This window comes from Notothenia rossii (assembly GCF_949606895.1).
Source record: "Notothenia rossii genome assembly, chromosome: 10".
In the NCBI taxonomy this organism is placed as follows: Eukaryota; Metazoa; Chordata; class Actinopteri; order Perciformes; family Nototheniidae; genus Notothenia; species Notothenia rossii.
Genome location: NC_136908.1, coordinates 48,177,976 through 48,203,216, shown reverse-complemented (window position 1 = coordinate 48,203,216; position 25,241 = coordinate 48,177,976). Strand labels below are relative to the sequence as shown.

Here is a 25,241-nt window from a genome sequence, read left to right as displayed (position 1 = left end):
TAAGAGAGGGGCGACATGGCATCCGGTCGATGAATATTGAGCTACATTTGTAATATTACTAATATCATATACCGTAATTCCCTTTAACTGGGCGGTGGGAGGGGGCAGTAGGGAAAACACAAATTGAACTGGGCTGTTTGTTATTAAACGGCTGTTAGAAACAAATGTCGCCGAGCTCTGTGAGAGTTATTACTTTGGTGAAACAGTTTTAATTTTTTTGTCTATGCAACTCAGCTAATGCCGATCTAAATGGTAACAAAGGGGGGAATTGTACATTAATTGCACCTCTGGATAAATTTCAATGGTCACTGTAATTCATTTTTAGACATTTCACACTTACGTAGTTCTCAGCGGTACATTGTGTTCTGGGTTGAGACACCCAGCCTTTCGAAGCCCTAGGGCAGACGTGTCAAACTCAAGGCCCGCGGGCCAAATGTGGCCCGCCACGTCATTTTATGTGGCCCGCGAGAGCTTAATTACATTACATTGCATTTTTTTTTTTTTTTTTTTTTTTTTAAATTTTTCTTAATTTTTTTTTTTTTCTTAATAGGTCTGATTGTCTAAAAATAAATAAGTCAAATGCGTGCCGTGACCAAAAACTACATTTCCCACAATACATGCCGATTATGTTACCCGCGAAGTGACGGCATCCCGCCACTAGACTGCAGTGTTTCCACATCGATGCGATTTTCCCAACAAGTGGAATTGAGAAATACAAATAATGATCCCAAAATGTCCAGGAAGAGAAAAATTGATGCAGATGGAAGGGTGTTTCAAGAAAGATGGGAAGGCGAATACATGTTTGTGCTTCAAGGAGAAAAACCGGTATGTCTTTTGTGTTATGAGGCGGTGGCGGTTGTCAAAGAGTACAATCTACGTCGGCATTTTGAGACCAAACACGGTGGTAAGTATGCCAAATTTAGCCATCAAGAAAAACAACAAATTGCCCAAGAATTAAAAGGCAAACTGCGATCGCAGCAGAATGTGTTCGCGAAAGCCACAACCAAAAACAACGCGGCAGTGAAAGCTAGCTTTGTTGTGGCTGAAGAAATCGCCCGCGCTTCAAAGTCTTTTTCAGAGGGAGCGTTTTTGAAGCAGTGCATGCTGAAGGTCTGTGAGCAGGTGTGTCCCGACCAGATACAGACTTTTAAAAATGTCAGTTTATCAAGAAACACCATCGCGGACCGAGTTAAGGAACTAGCAGGAAACCTGGCAACACAGCTGGCCGAAGAGACACGCAGCTACATAGCTTTTTCATTAGCTGTTGATGAAAGCACAGACAACACGGATACAGCGCAGCTATCTATTTTTATTAGAGGCGTTAAGTCGGACCTCTCTGTCACTGAGGAGCTGTTGGATGTGGCTACCATGCATGGGACCACAACGGGACGGGACATTTTTGATGCGGTGGAGAAGTCCGTCAGTAAAAACGCATTGCCCTGGGAAAACTTGGTGGGATTAACTACAGACGGTGCACCTGCAATGTGTGGAAGAAAAGTGGGCTTGGTTGGACTAATGAAGGAGAAAATGCAAGAAAGTAACTGTCACACGCCTCTGATAACGTATCATTGCATTATCCATCAAGAAGCTTTGTGCGGGAAGGTGCTGGGGATGGATGATATAGTGACCACGGTCATGAAGACAGTGAACTTCATTCGGGCGCGTGGCCTGAATCATCGTCAGTTCCAGCTGTTCTTGCAGGAGATGGGCTCGGAGCACGGAGACGTGCCGTACCATACAGAAGTAAGGTGGCTGAGTAGGAGCAAAGTCCTCAAACGATTTTTTGAGCTTAGGGAAGACATTGCTCTTTTCATGCAGAGTAAAGGAAAACCCTTGTCTGAACTGTCAGATCCAAACTGGCTGTGTGACTTTGCTATGTTGTGTGACATAACCGAACATCTCGCCCAACTGAATCAGAAGCTGCAGGGACGCAAACAAGTCATCACGCAGATGTCCGACACGATCACGGCTTTCCAGCGTAAACTTGACCTATGGATGTGCCAAGTGAAACAGGACAATCTTGCCCACTTTCCTGTTTCTCAGAGCATCTCAGCCTCATGTCCCGGTACTTTCTCATGTGCTCAGTTAGCTACCAAACTGAGCCTGTTGATGAATGAGTTTGATCGGCGATTCTCTGACTTCAGACCACAGCACTCTGGATTTGCCATCTTTGCTAGTCCTTTCACCACCGACGTGTGCACTGCACCCCAACAACTTCAGATGGAGTTAATAGAGCTTCAAAGCGATAGTGGCCTGAGAGCAAAGTTCCAGGATGTTACAATCCAGGACTTTTACCGTCTACTGCCCCCTGCTTTCATGCCACAGCTTCGACTTCATGCTGCCCGTGTTCTGTCTATGTTTGGGAGCACCTATCTGTGCGAACAGATGTTTTCAATAATGAATCTAAACAAAAACAAGCACAGATCACGCATCACTGACGACAACCTCCACGCTGTTCTACGGATTGCTACAGCACAGGACCTAAAACCAGACATTGACACACTGTCCACGGAAAAACGGTGTCAGACATCTGGTCAGAAAACACATTGGTAAGCATTTGAAAAAACCTAATAATATATAATAAAATGCAATTCAACCAAGAAGAACAATAGTTAAACTATGTGCAATGTAATGATTGTGTTTGCATTTTGTTTTGTGTTTGTTATTTACAGAACATGATCAATGGATGAGGATGGTGGAGAGGGGATCCACATGGTGTGTTCAAGGACAGGCAGCATCTCCTCATCAAAAACTAACCTAAAAACTTGACCAATATAGTTGTGGACTGAGACAACCCTTATTTTGTTATTTTGAGTTTATTACATATACTACTTTATATGTGTAGCAATGTATTTAGTGTTTGCAGGTTTTATGTGTTTCTGCAAACAAATGTTTACTGTAATCAAACCATCTCTCATGAGTTGGATGTATGCCCCCTGCAAGGCTGTGTGCAGCCATTTGTTTTTGTAAAATGCTACATCTGTCACACATGTTCTTAGCAGCTCACAATTGTTGGTTTTACAGTTATTTGTTATTTCAAGTTTTGAACAAAGTTAATGTCATAACTTGTGTTTGATGTTATTTTTCTTTATTCACTTGGATAGTTTGATCGTTGATTGATGGAGTAATATGGGTTTCATAACCTGACAAATTAAAAGGATTTATGTTATAATAACAGAGCAACAAGCAAACATATTTTTTACATCTATGCAAATATATATGTAATATTTGTAACTTGAATAAGTAATAAATTCAGTTATTTAACATTAAGGAGTAGTTACATTTATTTTACATTGCATTTAGTTACATTGCATTTAGTTACATTTATAAGTTACATCTGGCCCTTTGAGGGCAACGATTATGCTGATGTGGCCCTCGGTGAAAATGAGTTTGACACCCCTGCCCTAGGGTATCGGAAAGCAATGAGAGGTAAGCGTCAAAATCTTAAAATCGCTGCCTGAAGCTGTGAAGGCTCGGTGGGAGCAGTCAAGCTGCATTGAGCACATTTAGGGGTGGTCAGAATGATTGGAGAGGGCATTAAGCCACATTACCTCTCAAAATGACAGCGCTGCTTTCCTGCCGATCCATTTACACATATACCTCCGAGTACACAACCAATAAAACCTGGCCATTATTTTGCAATCACTGAGCAGTACAGCAGCAACAAAGAGGAAATAACAATGACATGCTGTTTTCCCTACCAATTTGGAGCTGAGCCTCATTTTAAAAGCGGATATTCTGCTGTGATAAGGAGAGTGAAAGTAACTATCATCAACAGGTCCACAATATTCAAATCTATTTATATAATACATTATTTCATTTGACTATTTATTAAAGTTAAAACACACTTACACAGACATAAAGGGATGATTGGAAGCCGGAAAAAACAAGATCCATTAGAGACACGGCTAGCTGTTAGCTTTGTGATGTCAGCACATGTGTTATTTTATCTAATGTCATTTGCTAATCAGAGGCTTTTAAACATAATCCTCCAACATGCTTATCTTTTCATGATGGAGGGGATGATCTCTATATGCATCACCATGGTTGCCATGCCTCCAAAGACAATTATTATACTACTAATTGTGATGGTGAGATGTAAAAAATGGAAGGCGGGAGTGGGTACCTTTTGTCAAACCTCTCTACAGTCATATCCAGCAGCTGTTTCTTCATGCAGCCCCCACTTGCTAACGCTTTATTAACCAATTTAAGATTTCATAATGGAATTTTAAATATTTATGATTCCGTAACTGGAATGACCAAACTACGATGGGGCGCCAGATATAGCCCTATGTACAAAAAATGGTGGAGTAACATGAATCCTTAGCGGAGGTCCTTTCAAACAATTTAGATGTTTTACTTTTTGATTCATAAGAGAAAAAAAAAATGGAGATTGGTAACATCATCCAAATTCGGCACAGGAGAATATTGAAAGAAATAAAATGAGACGCCGTGTTGCAAATGAGGAAACACAAACTTCCATAGCCCTGCGAAAACATTTGTACACCTTCAGCATTGTGGCCATGCTATTTGGAATTCAATGACCTCAGGGGGAAAGATGGCAGGTGAATGTGAGAAGGGCACGGGACAATCATGGCTGGGCTATCATCATCTGTCTCCACCTCCTTTTCTATCCTCTTTCTCCAGTTGACACGGCAAATGGCACAGCCAGCCTGTGTCACTCAAAAAGCCATTTCTGTCCTCCCAGACCCTGCCGGTGCTGACGGAGTGAGAGAATGAGGGAGCGGAAAAAAGGGGAGGGAAACAGCCGACAGAAGCATTTTTCAACATGGCTTTTTGTCAATTTCTGTGTGCTTGTCAAAAGGAGCGGCGGTGCCTGGTTTCTAGGCTGGTTGTAGAGTTGTTAGGCAAGGGGTGGAAGTTTGAGTGTGGGGAACTTAGAGGAGACAGTTTACTGAAGAGGTACTACAGGTTGATATACACTTGTAGTAAAGACAAAAAGCTGGAGACTGCAAGGAGTCCTGTGAAGACATTCAGATTCCATTTAACTGCATTTGTTCAGGTATTTTCCAAAAGGATGTTATAAAAAAAAAAGCCAGGAGTCTAAAAGAAATGCCTCCTTTTTGTAAGAGGACATTGATGCAGTCACTTGTGAAGCGACTGGCACACTAAGAAAAGGGATAGTACAGTCAGTCAAAATAATGGTTCATGCCAACAGGTAGTCAGACATCATATAATAAGGTATAATAATCTGACCTAAGTCAGGGACGTACACGATAACAACCTCGAGACGAATCATCCTATAATCATCCTTCAATTTTGGCAATCTAATTCAACCTCTCCGCAAGTTCAATCACATAAATGGCAACTGACTATCAACAAGGAGAAAAAGGGGAGGAGGGGCTGATTGAATCAAGTCATGCCTACATACGAGGAATACAGTTATTATGTTGCAGGACTGCAAATGACAATTCATTGCCAAAGATGATTTGCCCTCCATTTCCTTAGCCGTGGGAATACTATAGTGCATGACAATGGTAGTTCATCTAATCCGTAAGGCACCCAATTACAAGGGAATGACATCCAACTTTCATTCCCACCTTAGGAACATGGTAAATTAATAAAACTACACTCGTGAACATAATAAACAAGTATCAGAAGATTTCGGGTGTTGCATTTTTTTTTTAAAAAGGGAAGAATTATTCTAGATTTCATTTTTATTATTTGAAGTCTCCAATCAACAACAGCTCCAAATGTGACACCCTCAGATTCTTATGAATATTTGGCTCACCCTTTGAACCAATCATCTATCTGACCTCTCCGACCAATACAGGGAAATAAGAAAAGAAAACCACTGTCAAAATCACAAAAGGGCTTTCAAACACCCCCACAAGGAGGAGAGAGGGGAGAGAAATGGAGCTAAAAATGTAAAAGAATACAGAAACACAGATGCTGTTAATCAGCGCTACATCAGAGAGGACATTATCCGACTACAGAATCAGTACAAAGAAAGATGGAAAATGCAGTTTAATGACGTTTAATTGAGCTATTCAGTGCACTGGGCTGTATGACCTATAATTTACATCAATATATGTTAATTTACTTAATTTTCCCCTCCATCGACTAGATTGAAATGCATTACAAAACATCAGGACGGAAACTGACTCAACCTATGTGGGAACATCATTGAAAACACTTTAAGTAAAAGCTTTTACGTTTGATTTATTATATCAAATAATTCCTCCAATAGCTGGGATTCTTAAGCATAAAGAAAAAGGATGAGTCATCAGTCATGAGTCGGTCAACAATGTCAGAATTGCATTTTTCCTTTCAAAGTGTTTTCAGGGCCAGAGCTGAAGACAAATGTAAACCGCTCTTTTTAGTCATGAACACCACATGGAGGTTTGTGAACAACATGTGCACAAAAACCATGGCTCATTCACAGTTAATACAACATAATACAAGCAGTACAATCGGCAGGAAGGTTGAGTCATTCATGAACAAAAGGGCATCAAAAACATCCTCAAGCCAAGTGATGTCACTAGTTGTTGGTTTGGGTTTATCACAGGTTGATTGGATGTACTTATTACATTTAGTTTGATAAAGCAGGAACACATTTTATAAGGAAACTGCAGTCATTATATTTGACAAGTACTATCACTATGGCAACACATTTTCTCCTCTATTACAGCAACAAATGAGTGTCCCTTTTAGAATGACCCTGCTCATTATCAACTAAATAAAAACAGGATATTGTTCAAGTAAAGCCAGCCCAAATGTGCATGTGTAAAAATGTACTGTAATAGATCAAATCTATTTAACAGACAAACAGTCGCAGCGATTATTCGATTCATTTGGCTCAGAATGCACCATTTCCTGCGGGAGTGCTTTTAACACCAGCAGGTGTGCGATAGGACAATTGTGCTTCCAAATAGGATGGATAACGTTCACTTCAGAAACTGGCAGCCGCACAACACACACTCTTCAAATTCAATTTCAACAATGTGGCCACAGGCAAAGGCAGACCCCCCTGCTACTAACATGGAGCTACAAGCCATTATAATCTTGTGGCCAGCTCAACATGTTGCCCAGACCTACTGCTTGAAAACCTAATGCACCTTGTAAGAAAATAAAACCGTACGCCCGAAGGATGTTGGCTGATGCCATTTCCGCTCGATGAATAAGTGGAGAGCTCAATTGTTTCCTCAAAAGAAAGACCAATGTGTCTCCTTGGTTTCATCAATTTTCATTCCATTATTGCTGTGCACAGCTGAGCTACTAACAAATGGATGGCAAGACGCTGATAGGCAACAGGAGAAAACAAATTGCAGCCCTCGAAGAAGAGTGTCTAGACGATTAAGTCAGCAAAGCCATCTTCAGACAAAACGGTCAAACTAAAGTGCATACACAGGCACTGAAAGCTTTTGCTAGCGGATTCTTTAACTAGTCAATATTTAAAAAACATGATGAACAGTGTTTCCGCCAGACTAAGGCTGAGAGGGTGGGTGGGGGGGGTTGACGTCACGTTGTGTCACTTGACTTGAGTGTTGACTTGAGCTGTCCCTTATACATACCATCTCTTTAAATATGCACACACACAATTTTGAATTGCGCTGTCCCTTTTACTATCTCTTTACGTCTCCCTGCCGACAGGGACACCCCTCCTGGCATGGTCCTTGGAAGATGCGCAGTATTTCTTTTTCGTCACAGGAACGCGCTTTGCTGGCGGCTAAAATAATCCCGCCAGACTCCTTTGCCTTTCCAACAGAGGGATGTCCTTGTCCTTTTTCCTTTTCGTCATTTCAAACGATAAAAACTCTCGATCTTCTCTCAAATGATTTATTTTTTTGGACGCCCTCGGCTCGAGTTCAGGGTGCTCCGAGCTGAATCACAGCGTCAAATGACGGCAAGACGCCCCCCTGGCGGAAACGCTGATTTTTAACATCTGACCCACACTTAAACACAAAAAATGGAGGCAAACATCAAATGTCTGTGTCCATGAGAGCAATTCCATGGAACCACCACATGTGAAGACAGTAATAATGGCAAAAGGGAATTCAGTTTCTGACATTACAGGAGTTTTCTCAGAAGGCCAAAGTTAGACATGTTTCCTGCTTCTTTCTGCAAAACAGCGATAGGTTTCAAGACAAAAATATCCTTTTCAGTAAGTGTCAAACAATGAGTGACAGGACAATGAAAGTGAAATCAATGTCTGCCTTGGGAAATTATGACTGTCCACCCAGCAGCAGTGCAAGTGGCTTAGACTGATGCCATCAGTGAGAGAACTGACAGAGAATAGAGAGAGAGCAGCAGTAGGAGGATTAGTAGGCGGTGGCCTGTGTGCAGCATGAGTCTATCAAATATCTACAAGCAAACAATGATGGAATACATGGAATAAAAGCACAGGAGAGATCATGTAGATAAAACATTGGATGCACTTAGTGTAGTTTCTAAATGTAAAGATGTCAGCTTTTAAGTGGGTTGTGGCAATGCATTGGGATTGTTCTGTGTATGTTTCAAAAGTGAAGAGCTCTGTAGATGGAGAATAGCTTCAGGCTTCATTTAACTTATTCTCTTGATATCATGTATGATGTGAACATTGCCCTGCATTATGGAACCATAGACATGTATCTAATTATGATCACATGTGACTGTGTGTGCAGTTCTTTTCTCCAAACTGGGTTGAGAGCAGAAATCTCATTTAGAAGATAGGGCATGATAGTTATGAATTAATTCAAGGACAATCTTCTGCCAACAGCGATTCTCTTTAAAAATTATAATATATATAATATATACACACACACTTAAAATCCTACCAAGAATTTCCCAATGAGAAGCACAGAACTGTCAGAACGCTATTGGGAATGTAGAGAGCCAAAACTGCAGCCAGTTGACTTTTTGTAAGCGTTCAGCTCAGCAAAAGTAAGCAAAAAGTGCTAGCTCCCAAACCAAATCACGCTTGTTCCACGCTGTGCGGATGTGCCAGTAAGCATTACGTAGTCGTCATCAGATTCCAATACAAAGAATGGAAGCTAACCGCACATGTTCCAACACACAGGACAACTCATGTCAGCCGGATGTCTACCCTCTACCAGTCCCTAATTTCCTCTCCTACCCCTGCTCAGGGCAGGCCAACCGTATTCCTTTTAATCCCCCGAGGCTATGTAAAAGTGCAAACATGCAGAAAGGTATTAAAAGGCAGAGTAAGAGTGTGTGCATGTGTGTCTCAGATATGCCTGCATTAGCAAGATCTCATACAGCAGCCAGAATAAAAGCACTTCCATGTAGCAGGCTCACGGCACTTATTTTTCATTTTGGATCACTTATACTAGGCTACTTAATATTCAATTATAGTCGCAGAGTTGCAAACTGAGTACAATCAGCAAAGAGGAAAACAATTACTGTCAGTGGTTTTACTTAGACAAGACCAAGTTTATGAGGTGTACAGCACGGGTGCCACGCCTCTCTGCACTGACGCCGCTATTTCCCCCCACCACCCCCCGTGTGCGCTCACCCACACAAAACACATGTTGCCCTGCATAGTGGTGCTTTAGAGGACTCAATCGACATCCTACCCTCAGCTCTCCTTAGTGACTGTAAGCGGACTGTGTGGGAGGACTGGCTCTGACAGAATGGACTGCTGTGTTATTGACTTCAATTTAGAAAGTGCTGCCTGCTGCTTTTCCCCCCCCTTCCTTTCACAGCCAGGACTCTGTTGGACCCCAGCCGCAGCCGACGATATCCCTGATTGCACTGCTACAGAAAACACATTCAAGCAAGGTCACAGGGTTGGAGTTGGAGGGATGGGGTACTTTTCCATTGACCCATATTCCATTTCCATCTTACTATGCTTTTACCTTTGCCAAAATGTATTATTTTTCTCACATTAATTCATACGCAAGTCCATGGTCGCTTAGCAATAATGTCAAAGTCCACTCGGGTGTCCGCTTCTACCCTCCAGCCCAACCCCTCCTGCTTTGTGTCCTACCTGCTTGGGTAGACAGCTGCTGAAGTGTCGTATTGTTGGGAGCCGCAGGTACATCGGCACAAAACATTTGGTGCTGTGCTGGCTGCGCTCGTAGATTAGACACACTTAGCTTGGCTTCACAAATCCCCCAGTATGGGAAAATGGTGGAGGCAGAGAGACAGCGGATATTACAAAGGAAAAAATAACTGGCTGGGAGGCGAGTAGTCCTATTAGAGAACACACACACACACACACACACACACACACACACACACACACACACACACACACACACACACACACACACACACACACACACACACACACACACACACACACACACACACACACACACACACACACACACACACACACACACACACACACACACACACACACACACACACACACACACACACACACACACACACACACACACACACACACACACACACACACACACACACACACACACCAGAATGTACAGGTAAAATGACTGTGTATGTCATCACGCTCAGAATTCATACACTGACAAATCTAAAATGTTGGCTTTAATTAAATGTATTATGTCAATACATTTCACAAAAATGTATTAGGTTAGATGAAAGCAATAATATAAAGTTGCAACTAATATTTTAGATTCAAACTGAATATTATTGCTTTCAACTAACCTAATACAGTTATGCGAGATCTATGATACATTACATTTAAGTCAAAAGTTCAGTTTTTTTGTATTTAAAGTATATTGGCTACATGTTTTTAGTGTTATTTTGCCTACATTTTGAAGCTGATAGTTCCCTTGAACATAGATAAGGTAAACTATCAGTAATGGAATCCAAATTGGGAGCATATTAGAAAGAAAGCTCTGTCCCCCGTCATTGGAAAGCAGTTTGCAATATTGTGTGGCGTCACTACAAAAGATATCCGGCATAAGGCAAAAGATACAAACGCACTAAAATGGAAGTGGAAAGCAAAAATATTTTTGGCATGCACATGCTGAATCTATCTGCTGGACAGTGCTGCCGGTAATCTGGGAGTGGACAGGTGGATTTGAAAAGATGAAAAGCTGTTTCGTTTTTTTTCTTTCATCCCTGTGAAGGGACAGTCCTCAGTATGGCTAATCCTCCCCTACATGAAGCTTGATGGAGATTCTGGGATTAACAGCTTCATAGAAATAACCATTTTAAGAAGGTAATTGTCGCAGTGAGATGGAGGAGGAGGAGGAGGAGGACATTTGAAAGTCATGGCTTCATAGTTGAAGATGAAAGAAAGGTGGCCACTTTGAGAACAACAAAAGAGTGGTCACTTCAAAAAACCCTGAGATGGCCTATAAGGAGAGAATTCATGTCGATATTTGAGAAATATAGTTTAACCAGCAAACTGAGTATTTTCTAGTGCTACACGTTTGATCCAATTACATCTAGCAGCAGACTTTCACACTTGTCATTGAATGAAAGCCACACAATAAGCATCAAGGCAAGACGAGACAAAACCCATGTTAGTGTTAACTCCTGCTTAGGTGGTAAGCAGAAGTAAAGCCACACATTGGGCTGATGTCACTGTTGCAAAGTATCTACTCTCTTGGTTTGACCAAGCCAAGTCACATAGAAGTAAAAGAAGGCGAGGGAGGGGTGGAATGAAGACAGCATCTTTGCTCCCAAGAAACTAAAAGTCTAGAAGATTTAGCTGCTCTCTCAGTGGTGAATTACTATGTTTTTACCTTCACATTGCTCAGAGAAAGAGACATCCATTTCCTAAGGCCTGGCAGTTGGCAAGGCAACATTGTGATGAAGGCACAAACAGGGATGCTCCACGAATCCTAATAAGGCCAGCTGACCAATGACGTGGCCAGGGCAAGATATGGGAGGCATTAGCATATGGTGAGAAGATTATAATGGGCATTATATTACAAACTTGGCACACATATAAACAGCATACAGTTTTTTAAATTCAAAATATCTTTAAAAATGAATGGGGTCCTAATTAGTGGAATCAAGCTTAAAATGTCAATTTACCTGGCCAAACAGACAGTATCTCATATCTATCCATCTTGCCTCACGTTGATTGGGTTAACAGTGCAAACCTACTTGTATCTTTCTTCTGCTTCCAGCTAACATGGCGCTAGAGCTAATCCCTGCTCTGGCAGCCAGTATGAACACAGCTCAACATAATGAAGCCCATTAGACTGGAGACAATGGCTGCTAGCGAAGCTCAAACACTGAATGACACAGGATGAAAGCAAAAAAAGAGGGGTGAAAACGCTCATCTTTTATTGTGCGCCTTCAGTTGCCATGACCTGATAGTGCTCTCATTTGAGAGAACACACTCTGTCGCACACAAAAAAAACATATGCTGAATGAGCAAACACAATTAACTTGGGACTGGCCTGCAAATTGTAGAGCAGAGGAGCACTGTAAGAAGTAGCAATTTGGAGAAGGGGAGTGAGGGCAAGTAGACAGAAGGGGGAGAACAGAGGAAGAGAATTGAAAAATAGGGGAAAGAGAGGGGGGACAGCACAGCAGCAGCAAAAGAGAAATAATGAAACACGGATGGGAGAAAAAGAGCAAGCATAAAGACAGTGTAATTAGAGAAGTGAAAAGGCAGAAAGAGGAACATTGAGTATAGCTTAAGAAACACACATGGATCTGAGAAACATATGGAAAGGGGAAAACTATGACTTCAACTAAATGTGATTAATGACAGCAATAAATTACCAGCAAGTCTAGATCAAACCATGTTCATTGTCTTGGTATCCTAACCTGCCCTCCGGATAGGCGCCAGCTAAATGCTTTAAATGAAAATGTCATAGGATGCTTGATGAAGGGCAATGCTGATAATGTTTTCAAGATTTGTATGCTTGTATTGAGAGGAGGTCAAACAAGGTCAGTAAAAGCAGACTGGCAAGAATGAGCCGGCATCGGGATGAAACACAACAAATCATCCAACCTGGGCATACAAGCCACTAATATACCCTATTGCTTATTATAATCTCTTGATACACTGGCATATGATTGGTGTGTTCGTCTCTGTGTGAACGTCTCTGTGTGCATGTGTGTGAGTGTGTGTGTGATGTGAACATTTAAACAGAAATATCCTTACCAAGCCGTTTAAGCCTTTACAGGGACACTGATATCAGTGTGTGTGGATGTGTGTGTGAACACGTAATCTCTTGCAGAATTAATTCCTGGAAATTGAAATGAAAATGGGAAAGGAAGTGTGTAGTCGCGGGTCATTTACTTCAAGGTCACCAACGTAGAGTTTGGGGTTTCTGTGTGTTTTAAGTATGGTGGCAGAGAAAAATCTGTTTAAAATAACATTGTGCCAGGTCGGTCACTGGTATGCAATAGGGATGTGCATCTCCATCACTGAGGCCGATGCGATGCGCTTCTCGATACATTGTCAACGATACATTAACGATACATTTGAAACACCAGGCGATTCGATACATACGATTCACCCCTGTTGAGATACAGTTCGATACGATTTGATTCAACATTATGCGATACAAGGTGATACGATTCAACACATGCAACATAATGATACTTCAATATGGTACAACAGAGGATTTTTGTTTTATTCCTTATATGCAGCAAATCATACATTAACAAAAAAGTGCGTTACATATTTGGTTCTCTCTTCTAGTACTGCACATCCCATCATGCTGTTTCTTTTTTACCTTTTTTACCTTAAAAACCTCACCAGACTAAAGTACAATTGTATAACACCTCACAGTTAAACAATTTAAGGATGCATTGCCCATGATTAACAATGTGCAAATAACAACTACCATAGTGCAATGCCCATACAGCTGCCAGCCTGATGAGCTTAACACTCATTCATAGGCTAACTCACCAGTGAGCAGAACGCAGTGGTTTCTATATGAACAATAAAGAATACAAATAACCTTTCACAAACAGGTATTTCATAACTGCTTACAGTAAGGAAGACACTTAAACTATGATTGGCAGTCACAGGCTGTTGTAAACTAAACACCACTCTCTCTGACATAACTCCTCACTGAGTGATTTAACTCAAATGTCTAACTTTCAGGTTTCTCTTTTCAGCCGCAGACCCCATGTCGCCTCTTTACTGTATGTGCGTCGCTAAGAATCGGTGAATCTTAACATCCCTAGTATGCAATCATCCACTGGGACATTACCGGATACTTGGAGGACACCCTCACTCGTCCTCACACACATGTATGCAAACACTTTGTGAAAGCTCTCAAAGCACAACACAAGCCAAACAAATAGTGTCTCTTTTTCACATGCACACAAACAGAAAGCCATATGTAGTTTGCCCAAGGGCCCATAATTTCAATGTTTGATCCTGGCAATGACAGTCAATGACATTATCATTAGATCTATCATTCAACAGTACACTCAGCTTGTCATTGCTGCTATACCATACTGCGGGCAATTCACCCAAATGGAACTAGTGACACGCACACATGCAAATAGACACAGGCTGCTGACCTACATGTGAATGGCCGTTGCCCAGATTCACTAGCACTGACCCCAGGGGATGGGTTCTGTAAGGTCCCCTCGAACATGCTAGCTGACTGGCGAACAACCCGCACCAAAGTAGGTCTTGCAATACCCCCAAACTACACCCAGTGCCCTGCTGCTCTGGTCTGATGTAGGGGGAGGCTCCATTGAGCCTCAGGTGAAGCTGGGAGATCAGGGGTCACACAGCAGGGGCATGTAGCTGGCATAAAAGCATGAAGGTCCCACATATATGACAGCTCATGAAGTCAGCATCTGGCAGCAAGTCCTAAAGGTAAGGCCTGACAACATTAATTCACACAAGATAGTGTATGAGTACACTGACATAATGTGAATTTTGTGCCAGGCTTAAAATGTCATTATTGATCAAAACTAGCAAATTATATTAAGATTGGATTCAGAAACACCCTTAAAGAAACTGCCACCATCTTGGCAAAAGGCTTTTCTGGTTCACCTCTTTGGCAGTTTCAGTAATGCCATGTGAGATGCCTACATGCACACACACACACACACACACACACACACACACACTGGACCTTGAGAAAACCTCGCTGTGATCACAGAGTTTGGCTGAGCATCAAGCAATGTTGGCCATGGCGGGCCAGGATCAAACTATAAAGTAAGGGGTTGACCATTGTTGGTCAGCGGAGCATTACAGAGTTTGGCAGGCCATGACCTACGCGCCATCAGTAGGGAGGAGGCCAGTGTCCACTGACAGAGAAAAATAAAGTGAGAATAGAAAAGACAGGAAGGAGAGTAATAGACAGGATGAGGGCCAATAGGAGAGCACTGTCCTGGCAGCGTTGGTCATGTGACAGGTCAGTGAATAATTTTGGTTAGATAGTAGTCTGGGATGTACTGTGCTGGGTCACTAGCTCTTCAAATGGTGGCACAACACACCTACAGACAGCTCAGTCACCATCTGACACCCAATCAAAGCCAGCAGCGCCAGCTGTACAACATTAGATTTGTTCACTCAATAGTTACAAAGAGAATCACAAGCCCTCATTTGGCTTCACTGACAACAGATCAATGACATTGGGATGTTTGGAGCACATTTTCCACAGATCCTGCTATTGTAATATAACCTGCATCCTCCCACTCCTGTTCAAGTAGAGTACATGGCTGCATTATCTATTGTGTTGTGACTTGCTTGGGGAATGCAGTGAGGAGGATGCAGTATTGCAGCACACCACTGATGTCAGCCGTCACATGGCCGCAGTGCTAGGGAATCCCTGTGTAAAGGAACAGGAAATAGCCTCTCTTTTTCAACAAAGGAAAACCCCCCTATGCTCCTGTGGCTGCTACCACACTGTTACATGTGCTTCATTGAAGCCCATTCGTATTCAACTGCAGTGAAGTCAAGGAGAAAGTGTGCGTGTATGTATGTGTGCGTGTACAGTATGTGTATAATATAGGAGTTGGCTCTATACTCCTGTGCCGGTGGGAATAACGTACTGCGCTACAGGCAGTGACCTTTTCGAGCTGGCGTGCTTTCTCTCCTCCCTCTCTTTCACACACACACACACACACACACACACACACACACACACACACACACACACACACACACACACACACACACACACACACACACACACACACACACACACACACACACACACACACACACACACACACACACACACACACACACACACACACACACACACACACACACACACACACACACACACACACACACACACACACACACACACACACACACACACACACACACACACACACACACACACACACACACACACACACACACACACACACACACACACACACACACACACACACACACACACACACACACACACACACACGGGCAGGTGCTAGTGAACTAATTTCAGAAAAAATAAATAAAAAGTTTGAGAAACACTGCACTAGTGGATTGTCAAAGATTTTTTTTCATATGCAAACGTTATTATTAATAATAGTTTTTTTTAAAAAAATTATTAAAAAAAATTGTCACATTTAAAAAAAAAAAAATTTAAATTTTAAATTTTGTAATCATCTCGCGACCCCCACTCGAGGTCTCACAACCCCCCGGGGGGTCGTGACTGCCACTTTGGGAACCCCTGCTCTACGTGACCTTTAAGGTTGTGTGCTTCCTGAAGCGACAGTTTGTGCTCAAACTGAGGGTTAAGGCCTGCCTGTTTAGAGTGCTCTAACTACCTGAAAAGGCATACATGAGGTAAAGGGGTGGAGAGTGAAAACACAGCACAGAAGTGTAGTAACGGCGCATACCGCTCTGTCTTTTGATTTGATATTGTATACTCCACTTGCTGCCTGTCATTGGTCGAGCCTGTCACTCACTCCCTCATATTGAATTAATAAAGTAACCTAATTAAATTCTTAAAAACTTTTTAGTTCCAATGGACTGAGGACAAAGATCAGTATGGATATGGCTTACATTGCATTTAATGCCCTTACGACTTGTAAGAGAATGTTTATAAAGGGATAGCCAGCTGGAGTCGAAGTAGAGTGACACAATGACGGCCGAAGAGTGAGCAGTAAGAAGGAAAGACAGCCAGGACGCTGGAGTGGGTGGGGGGAGTTAATGCACAAAACACACTGCATCAAACCAAAGCACTGCTCCGAGCAGGATGCGTCAGCAGTCCATTCATGTTCCTCTTATTTTTTTTACATTAGAGGACATAACGAAGAGAATGAGAGAGCAATGGGAGGTAAAGAAAAATAAAGAGAGAGAGAGAGGGAAAGCGCATCATGAGAGAAAAGGACGGAGAGAGAAACTGTGTCCCATCTGTCCACCATCACCACCACAGCAATGTTGAAAAGCTTTGCCAGACTCGGGAATGGCAGGATTATTGCTGGGAAGTATGGGGTTAAAATATGGTTGCTGTTGGAATGCCACTGTCGATCTCTGCTTTAGCTTGGGCAGCCTGTCTATTCCCCTAAGCTACACAAAGCCCCAGAAAGCCACAAAACAAGAGACTTTGAGCATTCAAAAAGGAAGGAGCGGAGGACAGCAGGAGCAAACTGGTTTCTGAAGAGGTAGATCTCTAAAAAGGTCTGAGTGCTCTGAGCTCACCCAACTACCTTAGGACACTGCAGAGAGCAGGAGGGAGGCAGGCAGAGAGAGGGAGAGAGAGACAGAAAGTGTGAGAGAGAGCGGGAGAGAGAGAGTGAGAAAGAGAGAGAGAAAGAGAGAGAGAGCGAAAGGGATCCAAGCCGGCGATCGCTCTCCCTTTTGCTGCTACAACGGATCCTTTCCACATCGACGCTACTGTTAACGTCACGCCTGTAAGCCGCGCGCTCACCCAGCGCTCGCCTTCCCTGTCTTGCTTCTCTCCCTAGCCGGACGCTGCAATAGCTCACCACGAGGAGAGGAGAAAAAGAAAAAAAAGAACTGGAAAACAAGAAGATAAAAGAAACAAGCCGGAGAGAGGAAGGAGAAACTGCGCACCACCCCTCCTCCCTCCAACCCACCTCGATCAACCCAGCTACAACACCCCCACTCCTCGCAGCACCCCCTTCCATCCCCCATCCCACTCCCCCTCTGAAGAAATTGACGGATTATTGGGAAGTGCAAGGGAGGCAGGCTGCAGCTGCTGCTGTGTGTGCTCACTACTGCTGCTGTGTGCTTCACAGGGATGGTGTGTGTGCGTTTGCAATTGCTGCTGTCGCCACCGTGGCTGCTGAGGCTGGAGCGTGTGGCTAGTTAAGACGAGGAAAGGCTAATGAAGGCTGTGCGTGTCGCCTAGTCTTTCAACCCCTGCCGAGCACTCCTGGAGGAAGAGAAAAAGAAAGAAAAATCAAGTGGACACGACGCCACATTGAACGGGGAAGAGAACGAGAAGGGCAGTCAGACTGACCAACCAACCAACTGATTGACCACTAAAAAGTGAACAGAGGAATACAGAGAGGAGGGGGGTCTGTTTTTTTCCCCCGGCTTGTCAACGTTCCCTCCTAACAATCGCAAACAAAAGGCAAAGAACATTTAAAAAGGACTGTGGAATTTCATTCAACCTTCCTCAATCCCACCCCCACCCACCAGCCTTGTTGGTCCTTTTCTGCCTTGGCTTTTGGTGCACAAAAAACTGTGCGTGTTTGTGTGGTCGCCTGTGCTATGGAGACCTGGGTAAGGTGTCTAGCAGGGGGATCAACTGTCGGATTCCAAGGACAAGCAAGAGAAGAGGAGCCGACCGCGAGAAGCGAGCAGGGGAGCATTGCTGCTTTGGGAGCCTGACTGGATTCCTATCTGCAATCTTTTCTTTTTTTCAAATAATCAATAAGGGAGAAAAAAAACATTTTAAAAAGGGCCTTTGAACCTTTCTCTTTGGATGTTTGGATTTACAAAAGGGCTCATCTTGGTTAAGCTCTTTGGCATTGTCTCCTGTTTTGACAGCAAATATAAAAAGGCTTTCTCTGCTGCCTTTTGGGATATACACACATCTGATGTGAATACCACAGCTCTTTCTGATTGCAAACAGGAGGGAAGATATATAACTCAGTTCAAGGACCTGTAATAATTACTTGAGGTAGGTGTCTAGTGTTTCAACCCCTCTTTCCATCAATTTGTAACCCTCCCTTCTGTCTTGTAATACAGCTTTTGGTCGCTTAATTAATCATAATGTCCTTCACATACACACGCTTCGGAAAAATAGCCCTCTTTTCCCTTCTTTATCTTTCTGCGCCTGAGCACAGTTAGTGGGAGTAAAAACATTGCTTGATTGAGGAAAGGTCAAGCCCTCTTGCCCCTTAGCAAAGCACCCAAAAGCCACATTCCATCCTTGCCCTCTTTAGTCCCCTTGACACTACTACTAGCCAGCCAACTATTTTCCCTGATCGCCAAAGCCCCCCAAACACCACCCCCAAACACCCCCATCCTCCCCCCCAGATGATGCTGAATTATGAACGTGCCACATCATGAGTCTCCTGGGGCGGGTAGCTGTGCATCGTGCCAGGAAAGCCGCCCTGCTCTGTGTAGTTTTCCTGATGGCGCGAGCGTGGAGCAGCGCCTCCCTGGCCTTGGCGGGGGCGGTGGTGTCTCAGGGACCCCAGGGCTGTCCACCGCAGTGTTCCTGCAGTAATCAGCAGGGGAAGGTGGTGTGCACCCGACGTGGCCTCACCCGTGTGCCCCCCGGCATTCCTGCCAACACGCGACACCTCAATCTAATGGAAAACGCCATTGAGGCGGTGCAGGCTGACTCTTTCCGCCACCTGCACCACCTTGAGGTGCTCCAGCTTGGGCGAAATGCCATACGGCAGATTGAGGTGGGCGCGTTTAATGGACTAACTAGTCTCAACACACTTGAACTGTTTGACAACCGGTTGACAGTGGTGCCCAGTGGGGCCTTTGAGTATCTGTCTAAATTAAGAGAACTGTGGCTGAGGAACAACCCTATTGAAAGTATCCCCTCCTACGCCTTCAACCGGGTGCCCTCCCTCATGCGATTGGACCTGGGAGAATTACGGAAACTGGAGTACATCTCAGAAGGAGCTTTTGAGGGCCTACAAAATCTAAAGTACCTCAACCTGGGCATGTGCAACATAAGGGGTGATATGCCAAACCTGAGTCCTCTCAAGGGCCTTGAGGAGCTGGAGATATCTGAAAATCACTTTCCAGAGATAAAGCCAGGCTCCTTCAAAGGCCTGCGCTCACTGAAGAAGCTATGGGTGATGAACTCTCAAATCACAGTGATAGAGCGCAATGGATTTGACGACTTATCTTCATTGGTGGAGCTTAATCTTGCCCATAATAACCTGAGCGCTGTGCCACATGATCTATTCTCCCCGCTCAGGTACCTGGTGGAGCTGCATCTCCACCATAACCCTTGGAACTGCGGCTGCGAGGCTGTTTGGTTAGCACGCTGGCTAAGGGAGAGCATCCCTACTAACTCAACTTGCTGTGGACGTTGTCACTCACCTGCCAGCATGAAAGGTCGACAGCTGGTTGAGGTGGACCGAGGTGAGGGCGCTGCAACACAGTGTTCTGCACCATTCATTGCTGATGCACCAAGGGACTTGAACATTTCTGCAGGGCGAGTGGCTGAGGTTCGTTGCCGAACAGCCCCGATGTCTTCGGTGCGCTGGCTTCTACCCAATGGAACTATCCTGACACATGCCTCTAGTCACCCAAGAATATCAGTCCTCAATGATGGCACCCTTAATTTCTCAAATGTCCTGGCAGTTGACACGGGCACTTATACCTGCATGGTGTCAAATGCAGCTGGGAACTCTAACGCCTCTGCATACCTTAATGTGAGTGCAGCTGAGCTCAATACATCCAATTTGAGTTACTTCACCACAGTGACTGTGGAGGTCTTGGAGCCAACCACTGAAATGCCCAAATCTAAAACAACCACAACTGCTGCAGCAGGAGCTGGGGTAGCTGGAGGAGGAGGGGTTGGCCATGGGACAACAACTACAACTGCCTCTCCTTCAGTCTTTCAGCCAGTCTTTATCTCCACACCAACTGTGCTGCTGCAGAGTACTGACAGCCCACCAGGTGCAGCTAAGACATCTGTGGCGCCAGGACTACAAGGTGCCAGTGGCAAGACTGGCAAATCTGGCCCTAGTCTGGATGAAGTGATGAGGACCACTAAGATTATAATAGGTTGCTTTGTAGCGGTGACACTGCTGGCTGCTGTCATGCTCATCGCCTTCTACAAACTGAGAAAGCGCCACCAGCAGAGGAGCACAGTGGCAGCTGCCAGAACTGTGGAGATTATCCAGGTGGATGAGGAAGACCTTCCTCCGCCAGCATCTGCATCTCAAGAGACAGCTCTCACATTGCCTGAAATCCGGGACCATAACAGCATACACAAACTGGACTTTATTAGCCACAAGACTGACTACAGCTTTCACAAACCCAAGGCCGAATACAAACCCCAGCCTGATTTCACCCTTCACAAGCCGAAAGCGGAGTACACTACATACAAGCCAAATATGGACTTCAGTAGCCACAAATTCATCCCAGATTACAGCACTCATAGACCAAAGCCTGACTACAGCCAATATAGACAGGACTACAGTACTCACAAGCCTAAAACAGACTACAGCCCAATCAAACCAGATTATGGCACTCATCCCAGACAGAGAACTGACCTCAGCCCATTCAAACGAGATTACAGCACCCAACCAAAACCTAAACATGACTACAGCCCATTAAAATCGGACTACAACCCACAACATAAGCCTAAGGCGGAGTACAGTCAATTCAAGCCAGACTTTGGCACTCATCCAAGACCTAAACCTGAATATAGCCCATATACACCTGACTATAGCACTCAACCCAAACCCAAAACAGACTACAGTGCCCAGAGATCTAAAACTGACAATACCTTCAAACCTAAGGATCCTTACTCCTCCCATAAGACTGGAACTGATTACAGCGCCTTCAAGACTGACTTCAGCCCCCACAAAGCGGATTACAGCGCCTTTAGTCCACACACTCAGAGACCTAAACTTGACTATAGTCCACACAAGATGGACTACAGCCCCCATAAAGTGGACTACATCACTCAAAAGCCCAAATATAACACCTACAAACCAACGGGCCATGGGGCTAAATGGACAGACAACAATGTTGGGAACTCTTTGCCTCGAACCATGCCCAGCACCATCACAGCAATGGCTGAGCCCTTTGCCATAAAAACTCACACCAAGGAGAAGGTGCAGGAGACTCAGATTTAAAAAAAGGTCCCCCAAAAGGCTCCCACTCCTTTCCCTAGGTGTCTATCTCCCACCCATCCCTATCCCCAGCACCCTTTTGTCATTTTATTCATAAAATCATGCAATAGAATGCACAACGAAAAAAGGACAGGAACTACTTTTTTGTACAGAGTGCAAACTTAAAAAGACTGATGATTTATTGTTGTACATGCTTATAAATAAATATATATATGGACAAATTGAAACTACCATGGGCTGGTGATAGAGAAACATATATTAAAAAGAAATTGAAACTATTTTCTAACTTGTAACTTCTATTTAAAACAATGAGTTGTTTAAGATGCTGTCTTGACTTTGACAAATGAGGGTAGTGTTGTTTTAAAAAGGGGGCATTCTGTGTGATTTTTACACCATGCTACAGAGAATGCAGTGATAAGAAAAAAAATATTTATACCGAGAAGACTTTCTTTAACAAAAACCGAGGAAAGGTCAGTGACGATCTTTACAGGTTTATCTTGTAAAAGCACCAAGAATTTGTACTGTGCCAAATGTTATAAATGCAATAAAAAGGATTTTTGGAAGAAAAAAAGGAAGTTTAGAGAGAATTTTTTTTTTTTCCCTTCACTTCTTCTACTGGTGTATACTGTAACGATCAGCCAAATGCTTTAGACACTGCAGTAAGACGCTGCAGCTATACTTTAACCCTACAAGTGCTGAATGACTCAGGCAGAATGAATCACGGTGCAGAAGTGGACGGTGTGTTTTTGGTTTCTCTTTTAATCTCTCAACAGCTTCTATTTTTATATTCTCTATATGTAATAGTAGGATTTGTTCAGGGTTTTTTACACCACCAGTGAGTGTCATGGTGCTTCATCAAGGTGTGGCTGATCAAAAGTGTGTATTCAAGTTCTTCAAATGCTAAAATGTGTTTTAGGATAAAGAAATGGTGTCAAGAGACAAGTAAAGCAGTGCTACCATAACATCGAATGTTAATTAGATGTTATGGTAGCACTGCTTAATGTCCTTTTCTACATTACAAATTGGTATTATTAATCATGTATCTAACGAGTGAAAAAGGTGATAAATTAAGGTGGAATACTGTTTGGGTGTTAAGTCTGTTGCACTTTGCCAAATATATAGATCCTCATTTCACTTTGCATTGCATTGCCAGCTGTTGTGCCTTCATTAATCACCATGGGGCTTTTTATGGTGACAAATGCGTTTTGGTCTCGCTGTTAACTGTGCATTTTTCATCTTCAACAATATCACCCCTCTCAATCATAATATAGCCCCACGGCTCCCTACCTAACAAAGAAAGATAACAAACAACATACACACTGATTAGCATGCATGTAACACACAGGTGAGAGCATTTTTTGGAAACCGTGGTGTGTGGGATTGAAGCAGTGCTGGTGCCATATTATTTACTTTAAAGTGGACCTATCATGCTATATTTGAATAATATAGTGTAGGACCATACCTATATAAGGCATATTTATACTTGTTATTTTTAAAAATACCAAACAGATCATGCATTTTAGCCATTCCTCATTTCGCTCAATGTAACACTGTCTTTGCATGGGCTGATTCTGTGAGAACAGCACCATCTACAGGCCTGGCATATGTACTACAGCGTCTCCAGCGCTTTCGAACTGCAATGTCCGTGGCTGTCTCCTCCTGATTGGTGGAGTTGGCCCAATAGCCGTAGCGCCACTTCTGTGACGTCACAGAAGTGTTCAAATCTGGATCAGTTTGTATCAGATCCGTTGCAGCCCCTTTTTAAGAGATTTGGGTATGGAGGAAAATAGAGAGGGTTGTGTTTTCTGACACTTGGTGAGTTCCCTGGAACACCGGGGACACATATTCATGTATCAAAGACGTACAAAAGTGCATTTTGCATGATAGGTCACCTTTAACTCTTCTAGAAAAAACTGGGTACAGTGTTTAAAGAAAGAGAAACATGGTGTGTATTACCCCTGGGAGCAGATATTAGTTATATGAACAGAATAACATGTTTCCAGAGGGAAACATGTAGGCGAGAGCTGATCGAGTTGGTGCGAGATTAACCCTTTAAGGCTGTACAATTCTAATGGGAACTCAGATCATTAAGAAACACAATAACTAGCCTCTGGAGATGTGTGACATTATCAGGTCCACAGTCACATGCCTGTGCTTGCAGGCAACGCCGTGGCCTTGAAGTGTAGTTGGCGATACTGTAAGTGTGGCAAATGGAGACCTGTTTAAGTTGAGTACCTGCGATAGTCACAAGAACCATATCAAAGTTTGCCTCTCCACTGTAGAGTTTCAATACTTCAGAAAAAGGGAGAATGTTGGAATAAAAATGAGGGAGAGAGAGGGAGCGAGAAGTTGACATGGCGCATTAGGAAAACAGTGCAGAAGTTAGCTGAGAGCTTGTTGTGTGCTTAACCTGTAGTAGAGGCTGTCAAAAGAGGAGAGTGATATGTGTGTCTGGGTGACAATGTGTGCACTGAGAAATTAGGAAGTGACAAAAGGAGGGTGAGTGTAAGATAGATGGAAAAAGAGACGAAGGTTAAAGAGGACAACTGAAGAGGGAAAGCCTATTGTTCAAGGCTTTGGTTTCTTTACATCAAGTCGTTTTAGAGGATATATTGTGCTTGGAAACACATGTGATGTGAGAGCATTGTCGTAGGTGTGTAGTAATAAGCTCCACTAACATTGTGCTATATTACGAGGGTGATGTGCACAATTCTAACTTTTCTAGTAATCCCTAAACTGCAATACAATAAATGTATCTCCAGATGTAGGTGTGGTACAAAGTGGTCACGACTGCTTCATTGTGATTTGCTCAAAACAATTTTACCATTCTCTACATACCGTTATACAATTTGGAAGAAATACTGTGCTGCAGTGTACACAGAGCTGTCACAACTGGTCACTTAGGCAAAAATCAGATATGATCAAATCAACTACAGCTCTCGCTCCCTTCCTGCATGTATGCTGATGACTCAGCCTGCATTTTAAATACTGAGCATTTTCGGCAGGTACAATAATAAACTAGATGGATCAGACATGCAAGTCTGTCTGCATTTGTCCATGTATGTGTGTTTCTTGTACCAGAGGTGTGTTTGGATACATAGGAGACAAACGAGGAGCATAGAAAGAGAAAGCTCAACTGT

The 25,241-nt window shown here is 43.3% G+C and overlaps 3 protein-coding genes across 3 annotated transcripts in view; 2 read left to right on the top strand and 1 right to left on the bottom strand.

Moving 5' to 3' along the window:
• snd1 (staphylococcal nuclease and tudor domain containing 1) overlaps positions 1-25,241 on the bottom strand; it is a 180,094-nt gene that overhangs the window by 72,079 nt on the left and 82,774 nt on the right. The gene's annotated exons all lie outside the window — the stretch shown is intronic.
• LOC307022484 (general transcription factor II-I repeat domain-containing protein 2B-like) lies at positions 513-3,175 on the top strand. The gene is made up of 2 exons (XM_079655289.1): positions 513-2,549; positions 2,673-3,175. Coding segments are annotated over exons 1-2 (1,971 nt in total). The 5' UTR covers positions 513-579; the 3' UTR covers positions 2,674-3,175.
• lrrc4.1 (leucine rich repeat containing 4.1) lies at positions 19,324-22,936 on the top strand. Its single transcript, XM_079654792.1, has one exon. The coding sequence runs from the start codon at positions 19,336-19,338 to the stop codon at positions 22,102-22,104; it is 2,769 nt and encodes a 922-aa protein (XP_079510918.1). The 5' UTR covers positions 19,324-19,335; the 3' UTR covers positions 22,105-22,936.